General features: G+C 43.3%; 1 protein-coding gene across 13 annotated transcripts in view; it reads right to left on the bottom strand.

The window, feature by feature from the left end:
• LOC139415226 (spectrin repeat containing, nuclear envelope 2a) overlaps window positions 1-22,734 on the bottom strand; it is a 226,507-nt gene that overhangs the window by 16,100 nt on the left and 187,673 nt on the right. For all 13 annotated transcript variants that reach the window (XM_071163142.1, XM_071163152.1, XM_071163147.1 and 10 more), the window contains 2 exons: window positions 15,379-15,537; window positions 11,631-11,797 (listed from right to left, as the gene is read on the bottom strand). In XM_071163142.1, coding sequence (XP_071019243.1) covers window positions 11,631-11,797; window positions 15,379-15,537 — 326 coding nt within the window. The remainder of the gene's footprint in view (window positions 1-11,630; window positions 11,798-15,378; window positions 15,538-22,734) is intronic.

Here is a 22,734-nt window from a genome sequence, read left to right as displayed (position 1 = left end):
CCTGAAGACCTAGAGGCCGGAGAGGGAGTACACATGACACTTTCAATTTATTATATTTAAATGGTTCTAAAGTATTGTTTGAATTTATATATTGAAAGGTATCTGGTTTGCCCTGATAAATTATTATATTTCTTTATTGCTCTAAATAAAAATGTTATTTTGCTTGTTTCTCTTTTTTGTCTGGATAACACATACAGTGGGGAGAACAAGTATTTGATAACCTGCAAAATCGGCAGTGTTTCCTACTTACAAAGCATGTAGAGGTCTGTAATTTTTATCATAGGTACACTTCAACTGTGAGAGACGGAATCTAAAACAGAAATCCAGAAAATCACATTGTATGATTTTTAAGTCATTCATTTGCATTTTATTGCATGACATAAGTATTTGATCACCTACCAACCAGTAAGAGTTCCGGCTCTCACAGACCTGTTAGTTTTTCTTTAAGAAGCCCTCCTGTTCTCCACTCGTTACCTGTATAAAAGACACCTGTCCACACACTCAATCAAACAGACTCCAACCTCTCCACAATGGCCAAGACCAGAGAGCTGTGTAAGGATATCAGGGATAAAATTGTAGACCTGCACAAGGCTGGGATGGGCTACAGGACAATAGGCAAGCAGCTTGGTGAGAAGGCAACAACTGTTGGCGCAATTATTAGAAAATGGAAGAAGTTCAAGATGACGGTCAATCACCCTCGGTCTGGGGCTCCATGCAAGATCTCACCTCGTGGGGCATCAATGATCATGAGGAAGGTGAAGGATCAGCCCAGAACTACACGGCAGGACCTGGTCAATGACCTGAAGAGAGCTGGGACCACAGTCTCAAAGAAAACCATTAGTAACACACTACGCCGTCATGGATTAAAATCCTGCAGTGCACGCAAGGTCCCCCTGCTCAAGCCAGCGCATGTCCAGGCCTATCTGAAGTTTGCCAATGACCATCTGGATGATCCAGAGGAGGAATGGGAGAAGGTCATGTGGTCTGATGAGACAGAAAGAGCTTTTTGGTCTAAACTCCACTCGCCGTGTTTGGAGGAAGAAGAAGGATGAGTACAACCCCAAGAACACCATCCCAACCGTGAAGCATCGAGATGGAAACATCATTCTTTGGGGATGCTTTTCTGCAAAGGGGACAGGACGACTGCACCGTATTGAGGGGAGGATGGATGGGGCCATGTATCGCGAGATCTTGTCCAACAACCTCCTTCCCTCAGTAAGAGCATTGAAGATGGGTCGTGGCTGGGTCTTCCAGCATGACAACGACCCAAAACACACAGCCAGGGCAACTAAGGAGTGGCTCCGTAAGAAGCATCTCAAGGTCCTGGAGTGGCCTAGCCAGTCTCCAGACCTGAACCCAATAGAAAATCTTTGGAGGGAGCTGAAAGTCCGTATTGTCCAGCGACAGCCCCGAAACCTGAAGGATCTGGAGAAGGTCTGTATGGAGAAGTGGGCCAAATTCCCTGCTGCAGTGTGTGCAAACCTGGTCAATAACTAGAGGAAACGTATGATCTCTGTAATTACAAACAAAGGTTTCTGTACTAAATATTAAGTTCTGCTTTTCTGATGTATGAAATACTTATGTCATGCAATAAAATGCAAATTAATTACTTAAAAATCATACAATGTGATTTTCTAGATTTTTTTTTGATTCCGTCTCTCACAGTTGAAGTGTACCTATGATAACAATTACAGACCTCTACATGCTTTGTAAGTAGGAAAACCTGCAAAATCGGCAGTGTATCAAATACTTGTTCTCCCCACTGTAGATGGTGGACAATCTATTTCTAGTATTTACTGAATGTCAGTCTCTTACCAACTGAATACTGTTGTGAATAGAGTTTGGCTGTTTTACATGGTGTAGATTGTGAAATAAAATAAGCATGTTTTTTTTTCAATTATCTTGTTGATTGATGACCAACCATGAGCATTGACCATGACTACAACAGAATAACCATATTGCCACCTTAAAACAATCCTTGCTGCATTGTCAGTGCAATCTGCAGCCTCTAATTTCACTTGCTGTTGCATTTCCCCAGTCCACAGAACAGTAGTTCACCTGACTCCCAATTAATGCTTGGGTTGTTTGCTTAAGAATCTTTCTCAATTTGTACTCCCCCCATACTTAATTGTATCCCATGCTGTGTTGGCCTCTTCTTGTTGGAACATACCAACATAACCTTGGTTTTCAAAACAAGTTTGTTCAGGCAAATATTTCCCAGATCTACATGTAGAGCTTCCTGTACCTGTTGAACCTATAGTCTTGCTGTATAAATTGTAGTATAATCTGCAAATATAGTAGTTTGATTTTCAGATAAGGCATAAGGAAGGTCATTGGTATACACTACCGGTCAAAAGTTTTAGAACACCTACTCATTCAAGGGTTTTTCTTTATGTTGTACTAATTTCTACATTGTAGAATAATAGCAAAGACATCAAAACTATTAAATAACACATATGGAATCATGTAACCAAAAAAGTGTTGAACAAATCAAAATATATATATTTGAGAATCGTCAAAGTTGACACCATTTTCCTTCATGACAGCTTTGCACACGCTTTGCATTCTCTCAAACAGCTTCATCTGGAATCATCAGGCCTACCACTGTTATGTCATCGGCAAATGTATTGATGGTGTTGGAGTCGTGCCTGGCCGTGCAGTCAGGAGTGAACAGGAAGTATAGGAGGGGACTGAGCACGCACCCCTGAGGGGCCCCCGTGTTGAGGATCAATGTGGCGGATGTGTTGTTACCTACCCTTAACACCTGGGGGTGGCCCATCAGGAAGTCCAGAATCCAATTGCAGAGGGAGGTGTTAAGTCCCAGGGTCCTTAGCTTAGTGATGAGCTTTGAGGGCACTATGGTGCTGAACGCTGAGCTGTAGTCAACGAATAGCATTCTCACATAGGTGTTTATTTTGTCCAGGTGTGAAAGGAATCATCTGTGGATCTGTTGGGGCGGTATGCAAATCGGAGTGGGTCTAGGGTTTCTGGGATAATGGTGTTGATGTGAGCCATGACCAGCCTTTCAAAGCACTTCATGGCTACAGACGTGAGTGCTAAGGTTCGGTAGTCACTTAGGCCTTAGTGTTCTTGGGCACAGGGACTATGGTGGTCTTCTTGAAACATGTTGGTATGACAGACTCAGACTGGGAGAGGTTGGGAATGTCAGTGAAGACACTTGCCAGTTGGTCAGCATGCAGCTCTACCCTTTAGTGGATATTGCCTGTAATCCATGGCTTCTGGTTGGGGTATGTACGTACAAGTCACTGTGGGAACGACGTCATCGATGCACTTATTGATGAAGTCAGTGACTGATGTGGTGTACTCCTCAATGCCATCGGAAGAATCCCGCAACATATTCCAGTCTGTGCTAGCAAAACAGTCCTGTAGATTAGCATCTGCTTCATCTGACCACTTTTTTATTGACCGAGTCACTGGTGCTTCCTGCTTTAATTTTTGCTTGTAAGCAGGAATCAGGAGGATAGAATTATGGTAAGATTTGCCAAATGAAAGGCGAAGGAGAGCTTTGTACGCGTCTCTGTGTGTGGAGTAAACGCGGTCTACAGTTTTTTCCCCTCTGGTTGCACATGTTGATAGAAATGAAGTAAAACTGATTTAAGTTTTCCTGCATTAAAGTCCCCGGCCACTAGGAGCGCCGCCTCAACATGAGCATTTTCCTGTTTGCTTATGGTGGTATACAGCTCATTTAGTACGGTCTTAGTGCCAGAATCGGTCTGTGGTGGTATGTAGACAGCAACGAAAAATACAGATGAAAACTCCTTAGATAGCGTAAACTACAGCTTATCATGAGATACTCTACCTCAGGTGAGCAAAACCTCGAGACTTCCTTAGATGTCGTGCACCAGCTGTTGTTTATAAATATACATAGAGGTTTTTCCTTTGAGAAATGAAGAAGTAGCACTGTTCAGAACCAGGGTAGAGAGAAGTGTACTGTTTGATAGAGGCGCGTGACCAGAAAGCACGCTCCACATTGTTTTCCTCCGGTATTGAACGCTGTTTATCCCGTCTTAAATTTTATAGATTATTTACGTTAAAAAAATACATAAAGTTGTAATCGGAAAGTAGTTTGAAATGTTTGAACAAAGCTTACTTAAGCTTAAGCTTAAGGTAACTTATGAGATATTTTGTAGTCATGTTGCGCAAGTTGGAACCAGTGTTTTTCTGGATCAAACGTGCCAAATAAATGGACATTTTGGATATATATCGACGGAATTAATCGAACAAAAGGACCATTTGTGATGTTTATGGGACATATTAGAGTGCCAACAGAAGAAGCTCGTCAAAGGTAAGGCATGAGTTATATCTTTATTTCCTCGTTTGTGTCACGCCTGGAGGGTTGAAATATGATTGTCTGTGTTTGTTTGATGGGGTGCTGTCCTCAGATAATAGCATTGTTTGCTTTCGCCGTAAAGCCTTTTTGAAATCTGACACATTGGCTGGATTCACAACAACTGTAGCTTTAATTTGGTGTATTGCATGCGTGATTCAATGAAAGTAAAATTTTTATAGTAATTTATTTGAATTTGGCGCTCTGCATTTTCACTGGATGTTGGCCAGGTGGGACCATATCCCAGAGAGGTTAATAAAACAGGAGCAATCCTCTCCGGCGACATTATTTAAAGAGTCCAACAGTACCTTTCAGCACCGTGTTCTCTTTCCTTAGATCATCAATCTGATATTGGTTGAATTCTATATTGGCACATAATGCCTTTGGGTGATGGACCATTCTTAAAATGGTGTGAAAAAAAGGTAACTGCCTTTTGCTGTGTACATATCTGCTGTTAGAGAAGCTTCCATTGAAGAATAGCCTCTGAGTTCTATTTGATATGTAACTCTCCAACCATGTGATGGCAGGTGATTCAAAGTCATAACAAGCAGGTTTTTTCAATAACAAATTATGATCAATAACATCAAAGGCTGCACTGAAAACTAACAATACAGCTCCAACTATCATCTTATTATACATTTATTTTAGCCAATCATCAGTCATTTAAGTCAGTGCAGTACAAGTTGACTGTCATTCCTTATATCCATGCTGAAAGTCAGTAGTAACTTGTTCTTAAATTATTTATTTTTTAATAGCATTGTATACTATAAACTCCTTTAGCCATTACTACCATAGTTTGAGTACCAGTCTCTTTACATTCCACTCCTTTCCACTCCTTGTCATTGTCGAAAGGCCAGTCTCTTCAATCTCAATGTTCAATATGCGCTGGATTTAAGGCAGAGTTGCTCAATCGTTGTTGGAAATAACATAAATATTTTCCATGACAACATTTTGAGCCTCGAAAACAGAATTGGAAACATTCCGCTGTTAGCTCGGCAAGTTGTTTTGAGGCTTAAAATCAAAACGAAGACTTTGTGTGGTTGGAATTGCAGTATGTAGCTAGTTACAGTGCCTTGCGAAAGTATTCGGTCCCCTTGAACTTTGCGACCTTTTGCCACATTTCAGGCTTCAAACATAAAGATATAAAACTGTATTTTTTTGTGAAGAATCAACAACAAGTGGGACACAATCATGAAGTGGAACGACATTTATTGGATATTCCAAACTTTTTTAACAAATCAAAAACTGAAAAATTGGGCGTGCAAAATTATTCAGCCCCTTTACTTTCAGTGCAGCAAACTCTCTCCAGAAGTTAAGTGAGGATCTCAGAATGATCCAATGTTGACCTAAATGACTAATGATGATAAATACAATCCACCTGTGTGTAATCAAGTCTCCGTATAAATGCACCTGCACTGTGATAGTCTCAGAGGTCCGTTAAAAGCGCAGAGAGCATCATGAAGAACAAGGAACACACCAGGCAGGTCCGAGATACTGTTGTGAAGAAGTTTAAAGCCGGATTTGGATGCAAAAAGATTTCCCAAGCTTTAAACATCCCAAGGAGCACTGTGCAAGCGATAATATTGAAATGGAAGGAGTATCAGACCACTGCAAATCTACCAAGACCTGGCCGTCCCTCTAAACTTTCAGCTCATACAAGGAGAAGACTGATCAGAGATGCAGCCAAGAGGCCCATGATCACTCTGGATGAACTACAGAGATCTACAGCTGAGGTGGGAGACTCTATCCATAGGACAACAATCAGTCGTATATTGCACAAATCTGGCCTTTATGGAAGAGTGGCAAGAAGAAAGCCATTTCTTAAAGATATCCATAAAAAGTGTTGTTTAAAGTTTGCCACAAGCCACCTGGGAGACACACCAAATATGTGGAAGAAGGTGCTCTGGTCAGATGAAACCAAAATTGAACTTTTTAGCAACAATGCAAAACGTTATGTTTGGCGTAAAAGCAACACAGCTGAACACACCATCCCCACTGTCAAACATGGTGGTGGCAGCATCATGGTTTTGGCCTGCGTTTCTTCAGCAGGGACAGGGAAGATGGTTAAAATTGATGGGAAGATGGATGGAGCCAAATACAGGACCATTCTGGAAGAAAACCTGATGGAGTCTGCAAAAGACCTGAAACTGGGACGGAGATTTGTCTTCCAACAAGACAATGATCCAAAACATAAAGCAAAATCTACAATGGAATGGTTCAAAAATAAACATATCCAGGTGTTAGAATGGCCAAGTCAAAGTCCAGACCTGAATCCAATCGAGAATCTGTGGAAAGAACTGAAAACTGCTGTTCACAAATGCTCTCCATCCAACCTCACTGAGCTCGAGCTGTTTTGCAAGTAGGAATGGGAAAAAATTTCAGTCTCTCGATGTGCAAAACTGATAGAGACATACCCCAAGCGACTTACAGCTGTAATCGCAGCAAAAGGTGGCGCTACAAAGTATTAACTTAAGGGGGCTGAATAATTTTGCACGCCCAATTTTTCAGTTTTTGATTTGTTAAAAAAGTTTGGAATATCCAATAAATGTCGTTCCACTTCATGATTGTGTCCCACTTGTTGTTGATTCTTCACAAAAAAATACAGTTTTATATCTTTATGTTTGAAGCCTGAAATGTGGCAAAGGTCGCAAAGTTCAAGGGGGCCGAATACTTTCGCAAGGCACTGTAGTTTGGGAATTTAGACCTGAGCTAACAACTTTTGACAGACTGGTTTCGTCTGGAGAGACAAACAGTTACTTAGCAAAGAGATGCCAAGAGATCTGTGGAGAAAAAAATGATAGTTCCAATATTTGCATAATAAATGTGATTGGAGGATAGCTGTGAGGGTGAGGGAATCAGGATCAAATCCTCCATTCTCATCAAGATCATTAATAATAGAATGTTCATATTTGAAGACAGCAGAAAGGCCAGTCTCTTTTGCACATGATATGGAGTACAGGGAGTGGATTAGCTAAAGAGACTGGTACCCAGGCGACTATTACCCTGCACCTCCCACTTTTTCCCCCAGGTGTCCCCTAGTCACCATGGCAACACAGAACACAGAAAATGTTGCCATGACTACATTTGATTACAAAAAGCTGCTCTTTGGAGAAAAATAAGCCTAAGTGTGTGCAGGTTGGATCCTTCTGCAAACCCCCTGGTAGCACTCAGTACTGTCTTCTACTTGAGGGAGAGTTTTCGTTAATAATGAAAGTGAGTCTGTCTGTCTGTCTGTCTGTCTGTCTGTCTGTCTGTCTGTCTGTCTGTCTGTGCATGCGTTTAAGTGTTTGTGTGTACGTGCATCATGTGTGCCACTTATCTTTGCTTTAAGAGAAAGTCCATATTCAGTATCTCATAAATTAGCTAACAAAAAAGTTAAGTCTATAATGTGGCTTTCTCATTCCATATGTAGCAGATAATACTTATAAATGCTACATATACACTAAATTAGGGCTCCAGACAAACATTTTCACTCTGGTGGCACCAGGCAATGATTTGGTGGCAACCCCCAATTGTTTTTGTTGCAGCGTCACACAACAGAATACATTTTAGTCATCATTTTAGAAAGACATTCACAATGCTTTATTAAGAGGTCTAATACACTACTGAGATGGTATTCAATAAATAAGTTGTTACATCTAACATGTCCAAGCAGGAATGCGTGATTCAAAATATTTTGATATGCAACTTAATTTTGTGTTGACAATTAGGCTACTACTTTTGTTCCATTTTACTGGTAAAATAGGGCACCAGAATTTTCAGATTTCTTTGTTCAACAGAGATAAATGCCTTCATCTTTATGTGCACTAATATTATTTATACAACGGGTGGGTCTAATCCTGAATGCTGATTGGTTAAAACCGCATTCCAGCCGATGTCAATTCCACAAGTAACCACCGGCTAAATCTATGAAGTTAAAATGCCTATTTACTCTGTTCCATCTGACTGCACAATCCACTCTCATCAGCCCAGCCAGGCAATTTATGAACTTGAGCTCCACTATAAAAAGTATTTAGACATTACCTCAAATGTCTTTTAGACTAACATTCGTTTTCAACAGCGGAGATTTGTATAAACCTTACTCTCTGTCTTTCTGGCATTTGCAACATTGTTTATTGTTCAAATTTGATATCCCGCTGTCCCATAGTAATGAACGTGTTGGGAGTCGGGATGAGACAGACAGGCAGGCACAGCATCAGGGCAGACACTTTTATTACAGGAATCATGAGGATAATGCATTATACTGTTTAATAGGTTATATCTGACCAAAAAATAGGAGGTTTTGATTGAGGTGACCAGAAGAATGTGCAGCTCGCAGCAGTGCAACTTATATGTATTGTATTGCTTGTATGTATTGTATTGCAATTCAGCTTTAAACTGTTAATATACAGTATACATGAAACAAAACTAAACCAAATTAAACTTAACCAAGCACTAAACTAAACCAAACTGAGCCCAAACAAAACCTAAAGTAAACCACACTAAACAAATCAAAACTATACCAAACCAAACTAAACTAACCATGAGACCCACATTCCCTCCCACACCTCTCACAAAATCTGACAGCCCAACAAAGAGTAGTGACACTGGGCCACACAAAAGACACTGAGCCCCAGGGCAAGCTCCCATGCTGAGCCAGTGTATAGGAAGAGAAGGATGGACAGAGGGACAAAGAATGTGTGAAGAGGTATGGAGAGAGAGAGAACATTAAGGGAAAGGGAGAAAAAAGCAAGGCAAACAAAGTGACCGTCACTACGGGGGGGGGGGGAGGGGGACAAGGCTCTATAGAGGTTACAGTTATATAGTAACAATGGTCCCCACACACGTCTCGCCTGAGACTTTTAGAGAGTGTAGGAGTGACTTCCTGAACTTGTAATGGCCCGGGTACAAGATGTATTAAGAACAGATGTAGGATCAGCTCACCCTCCCCAAACCCTAATCATTAAAGTAAAAACACAACAACACGCAAACCTGTCCATAGACCAGTACCAAGAACAATGTCATGCTACTCTAAGCTTAACCTTTAGCTTAGCAAACAATGCTCTCAGGGCCGTAGCGAGGGTCTGAGTTTTATTGAGGTCTGGAGGTCAAGACATTTTAAGAAAGTTGAAGCTCATTTGCTGCATTTCTATACAATTTAAAAACAATTTATACAATTTAAAAACAATTTAAAAACTTTAAAAATTGTGTTTGGAGAACAACAGCAAAAACAAGCAAAAATGACCCCAGCTTTAGCTTAATACACCTCAGTCAATCTACAAACACATAGCCTATTAGCAATAAATTAGCCGCTACACATTAACTCACATGAACTCAGCACCCGGATTAAAAACTATAATTTAATACTTACAGAGGGATCTGTTAACAGAAAAATATTGTATTAACATAAGATAAAGAAATAAGTCTGCGTTACAGAACAATTTGTTTTGCCGTTTTACAGCTAATTTCCTGCAATTCTACTCATTTTGCATTGATTTATGGCATGTTAATAGGATATCTGAGTAAGTGACTAACAAAATCAATGGTGGACCCCTGAAGGTCAGTGCCCTTGGGCACGTGTCATACCTGTTTTAACCTAGCAACACTCAGCCTTTGTTTCCCATATAGGTGTCAGGAGTGGTGATGGCCCACCCCCAAAGAATAGTCAAGGACCCACTATGGCACAAACTTTAAAGTAACTCACACTGCACCCTGTAGTTCACCAATGTTCCTTCAGCTTTGCAGCTGCTGTACAATCACTTTTGTTATAGTCATTATCATCTACTGTCTACATAGCCAGCCACCGTGCGTATCCACAGACAGATGGACAGTCTTGGAATCAGAGGGGATTTAGCGTGTATGGCCCCCCTCAAAAGTCTAGGACTGTACCATATGGCCTTACGTCTGCCTTCCGAGTCCCCCTTGGTCAGCCCAAGAGTGGAGGGGACCCAAGCAAGTTGGAGTGGGAGGAGAAGGGGGTGGGGGGTTCTGTCACCCTGCATTAGCCGTGACGTGGTGGGGGCTAAACAATAGGAAACAGCACTATAGCCTACTGGCGCTAATGATAGCCTGGACCCCGTCAGCATCTGTTACCCGGTTAGCATAAAAGCTGACTAGCCGTAGTGCTAAACGATGTTGCCACTGTGAACAACACTCACAGCACTCACTATGAACAATGTGCCATCCGTTGTGTCTGTCACCCAGACAAGCTGAGCGCTGTGGTATCGGAGCATCGGGTCTCAGACCAACAGGCTTAGTCTTTAACATGTAAATAGTCTCTATCTGCTGCTAGAAACTATTTGCAACACTGACTCTCCATACATGAAAACCTTACACACGAGCGCGCGCACACACACACACAACCACACATTCTGTCAATACTGTTGCTCTATTTCTGCTATTTATTTAACTGCGCGACCTAGGCACTATTCAATTTATGTTTGTAAATACAGTCATACTTGACATAGCACATTCCTAACCATACATATCAGTTACTACTTTGCGTACTACCTTCTTCTAATTACTTTATCTTTTTTATTTGACTTGATCTTTTTTACTTTGCATTTGGCCTTTTATTATTGATATTGATTATTGTACTGCAATATTGAGGGAGCTAGCACGCAAGCATTTCACTGCACCATTCATAAATGCTGTAAACTGTGTACGTGACAAATACAATTTTGTTTAAAAGAAATTGGCCTCCTGAAGAGCACAAAGCAACTGTCAACATTCGGCCACGGTGGCACCTGACCTGGCAGACAGACAGGAGGTTGAATAAAAGAAAGGCTCACCCACCAAACTGAGACAAGGAAGGATAGGAAGTCGCTTGTTGTCTTGTTGCAGCTTCTGTAACCCTTACGATTGTGGTAGTAGTAGTAGTAGAAGTAGTAGTAGTGGTAGTAGTGGTAGTATTGTAGTAGAAGCAGTAGTAGTAGGCCTAGTAATAGAAGCAATCATTTGGTGGGTGCTTACATTTGTCCTAAATATGTTTCTTGCATATACCAACTCTCCCTGAGAGTGGGGTCATAGCCAGGGTGAGTCATTATCAACGGCAAACCTGGAGCGTTGCTCAAGGGCACATAGACAGATTTTTCACCTTGTTGGCTAGGGGATTCAAACTAGAGACCTTTCCATTCCGGGACCATCACTCTAACCGCTTAGGTTACCTTCCGCTAGTAGCAGTAGCCTGTGTGGGTATGAATCACGGCTCTTCTCTCCGTCTCCTCTTCATTTCATACGGTCTCTGTCATTGGAAATCAATTAAAAAAAACCTGAGCCCAGTTTTTAGATATGCTAGCCTCACCTGGCCTCTATGTGGTGGAAGAGGTGCTGCCAACGGTCCCTGGCGTCCCTCAGGGTGCCGTGGAGCTGGGCCTGCTTGGCCTGGTCGCTGGCCAGCATCAGCTGCTCCCCCAGCTGCTTGAGGTGGCTTTTGTTCTCACTGAACAGGTTGATCTCCTCCATACAGTCCTATGAAGAAGAAGAAGATGAAGAAAAATACTTTTCTTTTCAGATCACCGAAATCTCTTTTGCTTTCAAGGAGAGGGAGCAGACTACCAAACCTGGTTCAAATATATATTTCAAATAATGTACTTTCAGCTACATCAAGTGCATTTCAAATACGTATTTACAACAGATAGATTTACACGTATTTACACAGCCCACCCCCCGCTCTTTCGGCTACCCACTCACTCAGGTATCTCCAAATAATTTTGGGGGGCTTTCAAACAATTGAGGCCATATTGCAATTTTTTTAATGTGATGGCCAAACTTAAATCAACTGAAATCAACTCCATATGTGTGATGTTACTTAAAGGTGATTAGGCCATTAAAAAAAGACTGCCCCTATCGCTTCCATTGATTGTTAGCTAGCGGTGGCTAAAATTAGCTTATAGTGGCTAACCATTGAGATCCTATTAAATTATTATTATTAGAATTTTATGTGGCTAACATCAAGTTCTAAAATCATGAACTTCTGCTTTAAGCTTTGATCAAGGGGTGCCCACAAGAGAAAGGGCTGCTAAACAAAGATCACTTTCTATTTCAAGCGTTGAATTGATTTTTTTTTTCTCACACCACATCAAAAACATGAACACACCCTGTGTACTAAATGACTACCGTCGATGAGAAAGTAAATGAGGCGTTATCTAGGCTAAATTCAATAGAAAGGGACATTGTTTTACTGTACAGGAAGAAATGGGTTGGCCAAATCCTCATGTACCCATTCTGCCTTACATACAGTAAAATATGGTATGTAAACCTGTTTACTTTGTCTGTTCATGTTTCTGTCAGAAATGGTACACTTTGTAGGATTACCGCTCTCATTATGGAACCAAGCATGTGATATATAATATCACAAACGTGCATAATACAGGTAAAGGAGGTCCACAGGGACTCATTTCCCCAGTCCAGTCAACTGGCCTGAGGATACCTGGCAGACTCCCTCAGATGAACACCCACATTACCTCTATCGTCTGGGCTACACTGTGTGTGTGAGCTGGGGCTCTAGTGGTTATGCAACAACCAGTGATTAAAAGGTTAATCTATCTAACCAGAATTGGGTCTGAATCTACAGAGATTTTCAGTGCTTACCATACCTATCAAGACCATTCAGATCAATAGCTACTAAAGACACAGTCAGACAGATGTAGGATCTTAATTTGAGCCCATTTGCTACAGTGGGAAAATAATCCTGCAGCAATAGCAAATGTTAATGTGGATTATAATAAAAGGACAACTCCCCCACTTAACATTTGAGTTGTTATTATGAAGTATTTAGTGATGTCCTACACAGTTTTAGAGTCATTTTATGATTTCATGTCTGTTGACTGTCTATTGATGAGCAAAACAAGAAATTGCACCTCTGTCATGTTTTCAAATATGTTCACTGAGATGACTAATACAATAAATGATGGATAGTCATTTTCAGCAATCTATATAACCCGTCTGTAGTTTTGCGATTATATTGGGACTCCCTGCTATATGTGACTCGTTTCAGGAAACTAGGCGTGTGTCGCGAGTCACTACTTCACAGGAGAGGCAATTGAAAGTAAACATTTTGGGCAGAAATGCATTCTGGAACATGTGAACTTTCATGTGTCTTAATAACAAACTTGTATGCCATCTGTATGCCATCTGTAAATATGAATAAAATGTTAAATTATGAACATAGTTTGTTTAGCCACGGAAAAAGCCAGGAGATAATGGATTGGTCTGCCATGTACTGTAGCACGCTTCTGTCTATAACATGAGCTGGTCAGTATGTGTAGATAGTCTTCTCTAACGAGACTTAAAAAAAAAAAGATATCACGTAGTAGAACTACAAAAGTGTTGCTCTCCACTTTCTGTACTACCAAGTTTTAGAAATCAGTGGAATGCTCGGTGGAATTAGAGTACGATAGCTAAGGAGATGGAGAAAATTCTGCTGTTTGATTGCAAATATGCAGAGGTAGTCGACAAGATAACACACAGAAAGAAGGCTGTTGTATAAACACCTGTCTCTGGATTACATCTTCAAACTAAGGGCAACCATGGCATCCGTGACAGAGTGGGAGAAGAGTCCATCAATTTTCTGTTTACATCAGGCCCGTCATAAAAATGTTTTATCCGACATGCATTTTACTCACATGAAAAGGTTGAAACCTGGTTATTAATATGAACATATATTCAGCATGACATTCATGCAAGCATTAAAATATATTTCCAACCCAAAATTAATATGAAATGCACTCATAACCTGTGCCATAAGCAATAAAAGGGTTAGCTGATCATGTCACGAAAATGATGTACACGCTTCAAAAGGGGCAGATGGCTGTGTGTTGTTTTTGTTCTGGATGGCCAGATAGCAACAATGACAAGAAACTGCCACATGGTAAATCGTAAGTGGCTCGTTTCAACTTGTTTGATCTTGTTCTTAAGGTGTCTTGTTTTGAGGTGTTTTGACTGATGTCTATGATAACATGTCTAAAATCTGTTAGCTAATCAACAACGGTAATGACGTATTTGAGACACAAGTGCTCATTGTGCAACTTTATGTTTTCAATATACATTGGGAATGAAATATACTGTAGTTAACATGTTATCAACAATCTAAGCCAACCCTATCTGTTTTACCACATATTTGAGCACGCCTCGGTTTTGGTGCTTAGCTACCAACCTCTCTACGTATTTAGACTAAGCTTCATCTGGGCATGATATAGCCAGCTAACTAAGCTACAGTAACTGCATGCTTAGAATTGCATCATGGGAGATTAAATGCACCCTGGGAATCGTAGTATGCTGTAGACGAGCGCAATACAGAAGCTTCAAAATTACAAAAACAATGAATCGTGCAGTATGACTAACAAAAATGATAAAACATCAAAATGTGTATCAAATCTTACAATAGTACATATATACTAAGCATGATAACTGTTTATAAATTGTCGGAATTGTCCTTTAATTGAACATTTTGTAGAGATTGATACATTTTTCAGAAGGGAAAATCAAGTCTGAAATTTCAAAGTGGAAATGACAAACTTCAGAAGACTTTTTAGACCTCAAATGCACTACAAGTTTTACATTTCCTGCATTACAGGAAAGTTCTTCAGCAACAGGGTGATCAAATTAAGATCCTACATCTGTGTATAATTCTATGGACCCAGCAAGGTAAGGTAAACTGCGTATCCATTCCAAACATGCTTTGTTTCAGTTTGAGAAGACAGTTATTTTTGTCTTGAAAGAATGGGTTGTGACCAGGATTGTAGTGGAGCAAAAACACCCTCTATGTGCCTTTTTACATTGTAAAAAACAATTACACAAAACTAAATTGGCAATTTTAGCATTTGTTTTTTACGTTGTCCCACTGTCGGTCAACTCAACCAGCATAAAGCATTTTCCCAAAAATGGTGGCCGCTATGTCGCCAATTGTAAGTGACAATTTTATATACGGTTTACATCGGAGGATATGTCCTAAAATGTGCACTGTACCCCAGTTACCTCTTACCTCATTCAGTTTCACCACACCTGAGGTTGTTTCCTAAAATGTGCACCATACCCCAGTTTCCTCCTACCTTCTTCAGTTTCTCCACCATCTCCTCGAGGCTGAGGTCTCCGCTGTGCGACACCTTGTTCTCCATCTGGGTCAGCCAGTCGCACAGCTCCTTGTTCTTGTCGTTGAAGATGGTCCAGGCACTGAGCCGGTCGGCGATCTCCTGCCTGCGTAGGGATACCTGAGAAGAGAAGGGAGGGGGAGGGTGAGTATATGTTGCCCCATGTGAAACACTGGAATGTACCATGCATTCATGTATTAGGTTTCTTGACAGGGTGTCAAACTCAATTCCCAGTGCCTGCTGGATTGAGTTCAAGGGAGCAACAGAAACCTACGTTATGTGCGATCCTCGAGGACTGGATTTTGCTTGATAGACTAACAGGGGAAGGGATTGACAATCAGATACGGAAAAAACATTGTGATGGGGGTCTTTCCTAGCCTGGTCCCAGATCTGTTTGTGCTTTCGCCTAATCATTTGCAAACATGGCATGACATTGAGGGAGTTGACATGATAGCACAAACAGACTGCCACTCAAGCTAGGTCTTGCACTTCCAGTCTGGAACTATATGGCCACCTCAATTTTAATTAATCATTTTAGCCACTTTAACAGCATTAACTGAAAGTTAAGTTAAATAATACCTTCAGTAATGTTATTCTGATTGACAAAAAACAGATCTCAGGTCCAAAATGCTATATTTTGTCAAGATACTTCAACACCCAGACCATAACAGACATTTAACACAAAAACAGGCACTGTCAACTAACTGTGTCACGCCTACTCCCGCTCCTGCTACTCATGTCGTCGGTTTACTAACAACCGGTCTTGGAAACCATCATTATGCACACCTGCACCCCATCATCATGCACACCTGGACTTCATCACCACCTTGATTACTTCCCCTTTATCTAACACTCTGTATCCTCACTCATCAGGCAGTATTGGTTCTGTTTTCATGTCCAGGCGCGGCTCATCCTACACGGGAGTATTGCTCCATGTTCGTTATTATTAAACTCAACAACTGCACCTGCTTCCTGACTCCCTGCATCTCTGTTACAGAATACTGCCTCAAAATATGGAAGCAGCAGAAGAGGAAGACATCTACCAGATGATCGACGAACAGGGACATCTACTACAACACCACAATCAGCTGGCGCAACTGGGTACGGCTATAGACGAGGTCCTCCGCGTCCTCCACTGCCTCGACACCACCCGAGAGGGTTCACCTCCAACTAGCCAGTCCCCCATCCTACCCAGCAGTCCACCCTGGTCAGCGATGCCCAACTGTTCCTCCCGGACAAATATGTCTGGACTCCATCCAAATGCTGTGACTTCCTACAGTGCTCCCTCTATTTCGCCCAACGAGAGGTCCAAGGTTGCCACAGTAATTTCCCTGCTGCCCGGGGGTTGGTGCCCAGACCGCTGCGGAGTACACCCTCATTTTCCGGACTGTGGCAGCCTCCAGCAGATGGAATAAGCTGGCGCTATGCACCCTATTCCAAAGAGGACTGCGAAAGGAGGTCCAGACGGAGTTGGCATGCCAGGATGATAACCTTTCCTTGGACGCACACATCAATGGCCATCAGCCTGTACAACCTTCTTCGGGCACCAGCTCCTGGAGTGTCCGTGGCGTCCCAACCCAAAGTCCACTGGAGCAGAGGGCTGGCCCCGTGATAATTAGTCTCCCGGGGTAGGCGTGAGTATTTCTTCAGCATTTTCCGCCAAGCACTTCCTGGTTTCCATTTCACTGGTGGGCTGTCCCTACGGCTCTAGTGAACACCGGTGCCTCATGGAAATTTATTGACCAGGCCCTTGTCTCCTCCCTGAACATTACCTTGTATCTGCTCTCCTCTCCTTTTCCAGTCCAAGCCTTGGATAAACTACCATTGGGATTCGGCACTATTACACACATCACAGCACCACTCACCCTCACTGTGGGACCCTTGCACCGGGAAAGCCTTCCCTTCCTCATCACCACAGCTCCTGTACACAAAATCATCCTCGGCCTTCCGTGGCTCCAACAGTATTACCCCACCATCTCCTGGTCGAGGATTAATATCACTGCATGGGCACCCGGATATCAGAAGACCTGCTTTCCCTTACCTTGTGGTTCCACGTCAGGTGAGAGTCCTGTGAATGCCCTCCACGCCACCATTCCATCCTCCCATATCATTGGCCCCGTGTTTTGTGATGTAAATGTGGACAGCCGCCATGCTCTGGAGAGGGAACCCGCGCCTGCTACCTGCCCTCCTGAGTGCATCTACGTCCTCACGGAGGTGTGGGGTCAGTTCTTGACCTGGGCATACACATCCTTCGCCGCTGGACACCCAGGTATTACCCGCACTATTTCATCCATCTCCGCAAAGTACTGGTGGCCTACGTCACCCGTTAGGTCAATTCATGCTCCATATGTGCCCAAACAATCTCCCGGCACACTCCAGCAGGGAAACTCCTTCCCCTTCCCATTCCTCAGCGGCCTTGGTCCCATCTGTCCATAGATTTTGTTACTGATCTCACTCTGTCTAATGGTTTCACCACTATTACGGTTGTTGTGGACAGATTCTCTAAATCCTGCCATTTTTATCCCTCTGTACTTCATACCCCGCTGAGGCACTATTCCAGCAGGTCTTCCGGGAACGATGGCCTTCCTGAGGACATCGTCTCCAACCGTGGCCCCCAATTCACGTCATGGGTATGGAAAAGCTGGGGGTCACAGTAAGCCTCACTTCCGGGTACCGGCCTCAGTCTAACAGGTTTGAGAGGATGAACCAGGTACTGGGGAGGTTCCTGAGGAGTCACTGCCAGGACGGGCAGGGTTCTTTCTCTGGGCAGAGTACGCCCAGAATTCCTCCATTGCATCACTCCTCCATTGGGCTGACTCCCTTACAGTGTGTTCTGGGATATCAGCCAGCCCTGGCGCCATGGACCCAGAGCCAGACCGAAGCTCCTGCAGTGGATGAGTGGTCCAGGCACGCAGAAATGTTTTGGAACGATGCCCTCGTGAGGCTCCAGCGCACCGTCAGAAGGAGCATGTGGATCGCCACCGCAGTTAGGGTCCTGTGTTCCATCTGGCTCTCCACCAGGAACCTCTCACTCTGCCTGCCCTGTAAGAAGTCTGAGACCCCGGTTCGTAGGGCCGTTCAAGGTCCTCTGGAGGATCAATGAGGTGACATATAGATTACAGCTCCCCCTAACTACCGGATCTCACCCTCTTCATGTTTCCCTCAGGCCGGTGATTTCTGGTCCCTTGGTGGATGCCACCCCCCACGACACCCCTCCTGACTCCCAACGTTGTGGGGGTCGGCTCCAGTACCTGGTGGACTGGGAGGGGTACGGTCCAGAGGAGCGGTGTTGGGTCCCGGTGGACGACATTCTAGATCCCAACATCATTCGAGATTTCCACCTTCTCCATCTGGACTGGCCCACTCAGAGCCCTCGGAGCCACCCTCCTGGCCCGGTGACGTCCGGCGGCTGGAGTAGTGTGTCGGGGGGTACTGTCACACCTACTCCCACTCTGGTGCGTGACGCCCCCGGTTTTCTAACCACCGGTCCTGGCAACCCATCATTACGGACACCTGCACCCCATCATCATGCACGCAGGGACTTCATCACCACCTTGATTACTTCCCCTTTATTTAGCACTCTGTATCCTCACTCATCAGGCAGTATTGCTTCTGTTTTCATGTGCAGATGCTTCTCTTGTTTTGTATCACTCCATGTTCATTATTATTAAGCTGAATACCTGCATCTCCATTAAACTGTGAGTGAGGTTGAGTCTAAATTGAAAAGATAACACCATACAACACAGGTTTGTTGAAAGTAGCCCATAAATAATACCCTGACGTGCCAACTGGATTGGTTTTGTATCACTATTTGGGGCAAGGTTTTCAGCTGTATTCTCCAGCTCCCATGCTATCGATGCCTATCAGTAAGGGGGCTACTTCAAGAGTGCTTTTGGCTACTAATGCAAAATTGTACAGGCCCAAAAGTGCTTGTGATAAAACCTCCCTGCTGTCTATTCCATTCTGTGAATAATCTAGTTCTACCAGAAGATATCATAAGTGGAAAGGCATGGTACAAATATCCTACAGTACATAGTCTTATTCCCATTAAAGCAGCCGAATGCAAGTTTGACCCAGTTATATAAAGTTGGCTTGTTCCAGAAGTGTGGACCTCTGACACATTTCATTGTACATTGAAAAGCAACAAGGAAAATGAATTTCAGTGTGCTTTGTGAATTGACTGAGTTGAAATGGAATTGATCCCAACCATTGTGTGTACCAGTTCACTATAAGGCAATGCAAATGCAAGAACCCTGGTGGACTCCCCATAATCAAGTAAATTGAGCGAGGCCTCAAGACAGTCAAGCTTTTTTTTTTACATAAAATTAATATGGTCCATTTTCCTAATGAGAGCTTAATGTGATAATTATATTCCCATTACTCCACAAAGGAGGGGATGCTGATTGTTTGAGGTCAAAGAGCTTAACTGGCAGATATTGGTTCATTGGGTTGCCAATATTTCATTGTCTGTTCATTGTTTTGTTTTTCACAAGCGTGGCTCTTTCTCTCACTTAACTTACCATTGAGGCTTAAAATTCTTAATATACCATTAGGAGCGGTTTCTATTGTGACCTGTCATGCCCTGTGAGGAATTGCGTTGCCACCACAACAATAGGGGACAGGGGCTGTCTCTTGAAACACAGGCAGGCCACAGTCCTGGCTGGCCATCTGTCCCTCAGCCATTCCAGTGACTGGCTCCACCTGCAACCTGTTAGCCTTCTGGGGACGGCGCCATGTGTTGTGGGGACACTGTCATATAAGGGCTCCATTGTGGTTCTATGAAGCATACAAGCATGATATATGCACATCCCCAACTTCAGAAAACCTGTAATGGGCAAAAATATACTGTAGATATACAGTACCAAAACTTCAAATCAGCTAAATAGTCACAATTTGAAAGATAGCTTCATCACTCACATGTTTTTTAATTATTCATGTAATACCCATTCCCCATGTAAATCTCCACCGTGTAGGATGTATTACATTTCAAAACCAAATCATCTCTCATCTTATCATCTTAAAAATATTGCACCTGTTAGGGTGCAATATACTCAATGAATTGGTTGAATATCTTTTTTATTGATTTCGGCATTAAATGTAATACATGCTAAAGTGGAGACACAGGAATTGATCTCAAAATGCTTACGGTAGTGGATTGTAAAACAAAACCAAAGTGTGGATTGAAGTCACTTCTTGCCCATAGACAAATCAAATCAAATCAAATTTTATTTGTCACATACACATGGTTAGCAGATGTTAATGCGAGTGTAGCGAAATGCTTGTGCTTCTAGTTCCGACAATGCAGTAATAACAAGTAATCTAACTAACAATTCCAAAACTACTGTCTTGTACACAGTGTAAGGGGATAAAGAATATGTACATAAGGATATATGAATGAGTGATGGTACAGAGCAGCATAGGCAAGATACAGTAGATGGTATCGGGTACAGTATGTACAAATGAGATGAGTATGTAAACAAAGTGGCATAGTATAGTATAAAGTGGCTAGTGATACATGTATTACATAAGGATACCGTCGATGATATAGAGTACAGTATATACGTATGCGTATGAGATGAATAATGTAGGGTAAGTAACATTTATATAAGGTAGCATTGTTTAAAGTGGCTAGTGATATATTTACATCATTTCCCATCAATTCCCATTATTAAAGTGGCTGGAGTTGAGTCAGTGTCAGTGTGTTGGCAGCAGCCACTCAGTGTTAGTGGTGGCTGTTTAACAGTCTGATGGCCTTGAGATAGAAGCTGTTTTTCAGTCTCTCGGTCCCAGCTTTGACGCACCTGTACTGACCTCGCCTTCTGGATGATAGCGGGGTGAACAGGCAGTGGCTCGGGTGGTTGATGTCCTTGATGATCTTTATGGCCTTCCTGTGACATCGGGTGGTGTAGGTGTCCTGGAGGGCAGGTAGTTTGCCCCCGGTGATGCGTTGTGCAGACCTCACTACCCTCTGGAGAGCCTTACGGTTGAGGGCGGTGCAGTTGCCATACCAGGCGGTGATACAGCCCGCCAGGATGCTCTCGATTGTGCATCTGTAGAAGTTTGTGAGTGCTTTTGGTGACAAGCCGAATTTCTTCAGCCTCCTGAGGTTGAAGAGGCGCTGCTGCGCCTTCTTCACGATGCTGTCTGTGTGAGTGGACCAATTCAGTTTGTCTGTGATGTGTATGCCGAGGAACTTAAAACTTGCTACCCTCTCCACTACTGTTCCATCGATGTGGATAGGGGGGTGTTCCCTCTGCTGTTTCCTGAAGTCCACAATCATCTCCTTAGTTTTGTTGATGTTGAGTGTGAGGTTGTTTTCCTGACACCACACTCCGAGGGCCCTCACCTCCTCCCTGTAGGCCGTCTCATCGTTGTTGGTAATCAAGCCTACCACTGTTGTGTCGTCCGCAAACTTGATGATTGAGTTGGAGGCGTGCGTGGCCACGCAGTCGTGGGTGAACAGGGAGTACAGGAGAGGGCTCAGAACGCAACCTTGTGGGGCCCCAGTGTTGAGGATCAGCGGGGAGGAGATGTTGTTGCCTACCCTCACCACCTGGGGGCGGCCCGTCAGGAAGTCCAGTACCCAGTTGCACAGGGCGGGGTCGAGACCCAGGGTCTCGAGCTTGATGACGAGCTTGGAGGGTACTATGGTGTTGAATGCCGAGCTGTAGTCGATGAACAGCATTCTCACATAGGTATTCCTCTTGTCCAGATGGGTTAGGGCAGTGTGCAGTGTGGTTGAGATTGCATCGTCTGTGGACCTATTTGGGCGGTAAGCAAATTGGAGTGGGTCTAGGGTGTCAGGTAGGGTGGAGGTGATATGGTCCTTGACTAGTCTCTCAAAGCACTTCATGATGACGGATGTGAGTGCTACGGGGCGGTAGTCATTTAGCTCAGTTACCTTAGCTTTCTTGGGAACAGGAACAATGGTGGCCCTCTTGAAGCATGTGGGAACAGCAGACTGGTATAGGGATTGATTGAATATGTCCGTAAACACACCGGCCAGCTGGTCTGCGCATGCTCTGAGGGCGCGGCTGGGGATGCCATCTGGGCCTGCAGCCTTGCGAGGGTTAACACGTTTAAATGTCTTACTCACCTCGGCTGCAGTGAAGGAGAGACCGCATGTTTTCGTTGCAGGCCGTGTCAGTGGCACTGTATTGTCCTCAAAGCGGGCAAAAAAGTTATTTAGTCTGCCTGGGAGCAAGACATCCTGGTCCGTGACTGGGCTGGGTTTCTTCCTGTAGTCCGTGATTGACTGTAGACCCTGCCACATGCCTCTTGTGTCTGAGCCGTTGAATTGAGATTCTACTTTGTCTC

This window comes from Oncorhynchus clarkii, chromosome 8 (genome assembly GCF_045791955.1).
Source record: "Oncorhynchus clarkii lewisi isolate Uvic-CL-2024 chromosome 8, UVic_Ocla_1.0, whole genome shotgun sequence".
In the NCBI taxonomy this organism is placed as follows: domain Eukaryota; kingdom Metazoa; phylum Chordata; class Actinopteri; order Salmoniformes; family Salmonidae; genus Oncorhynchus; species Oncorhynchus clarkii.
Note: the sequence above shows the minus strand (reverse complement) of the source record. Positions and strands in the feature narration are given on the sequence as shown.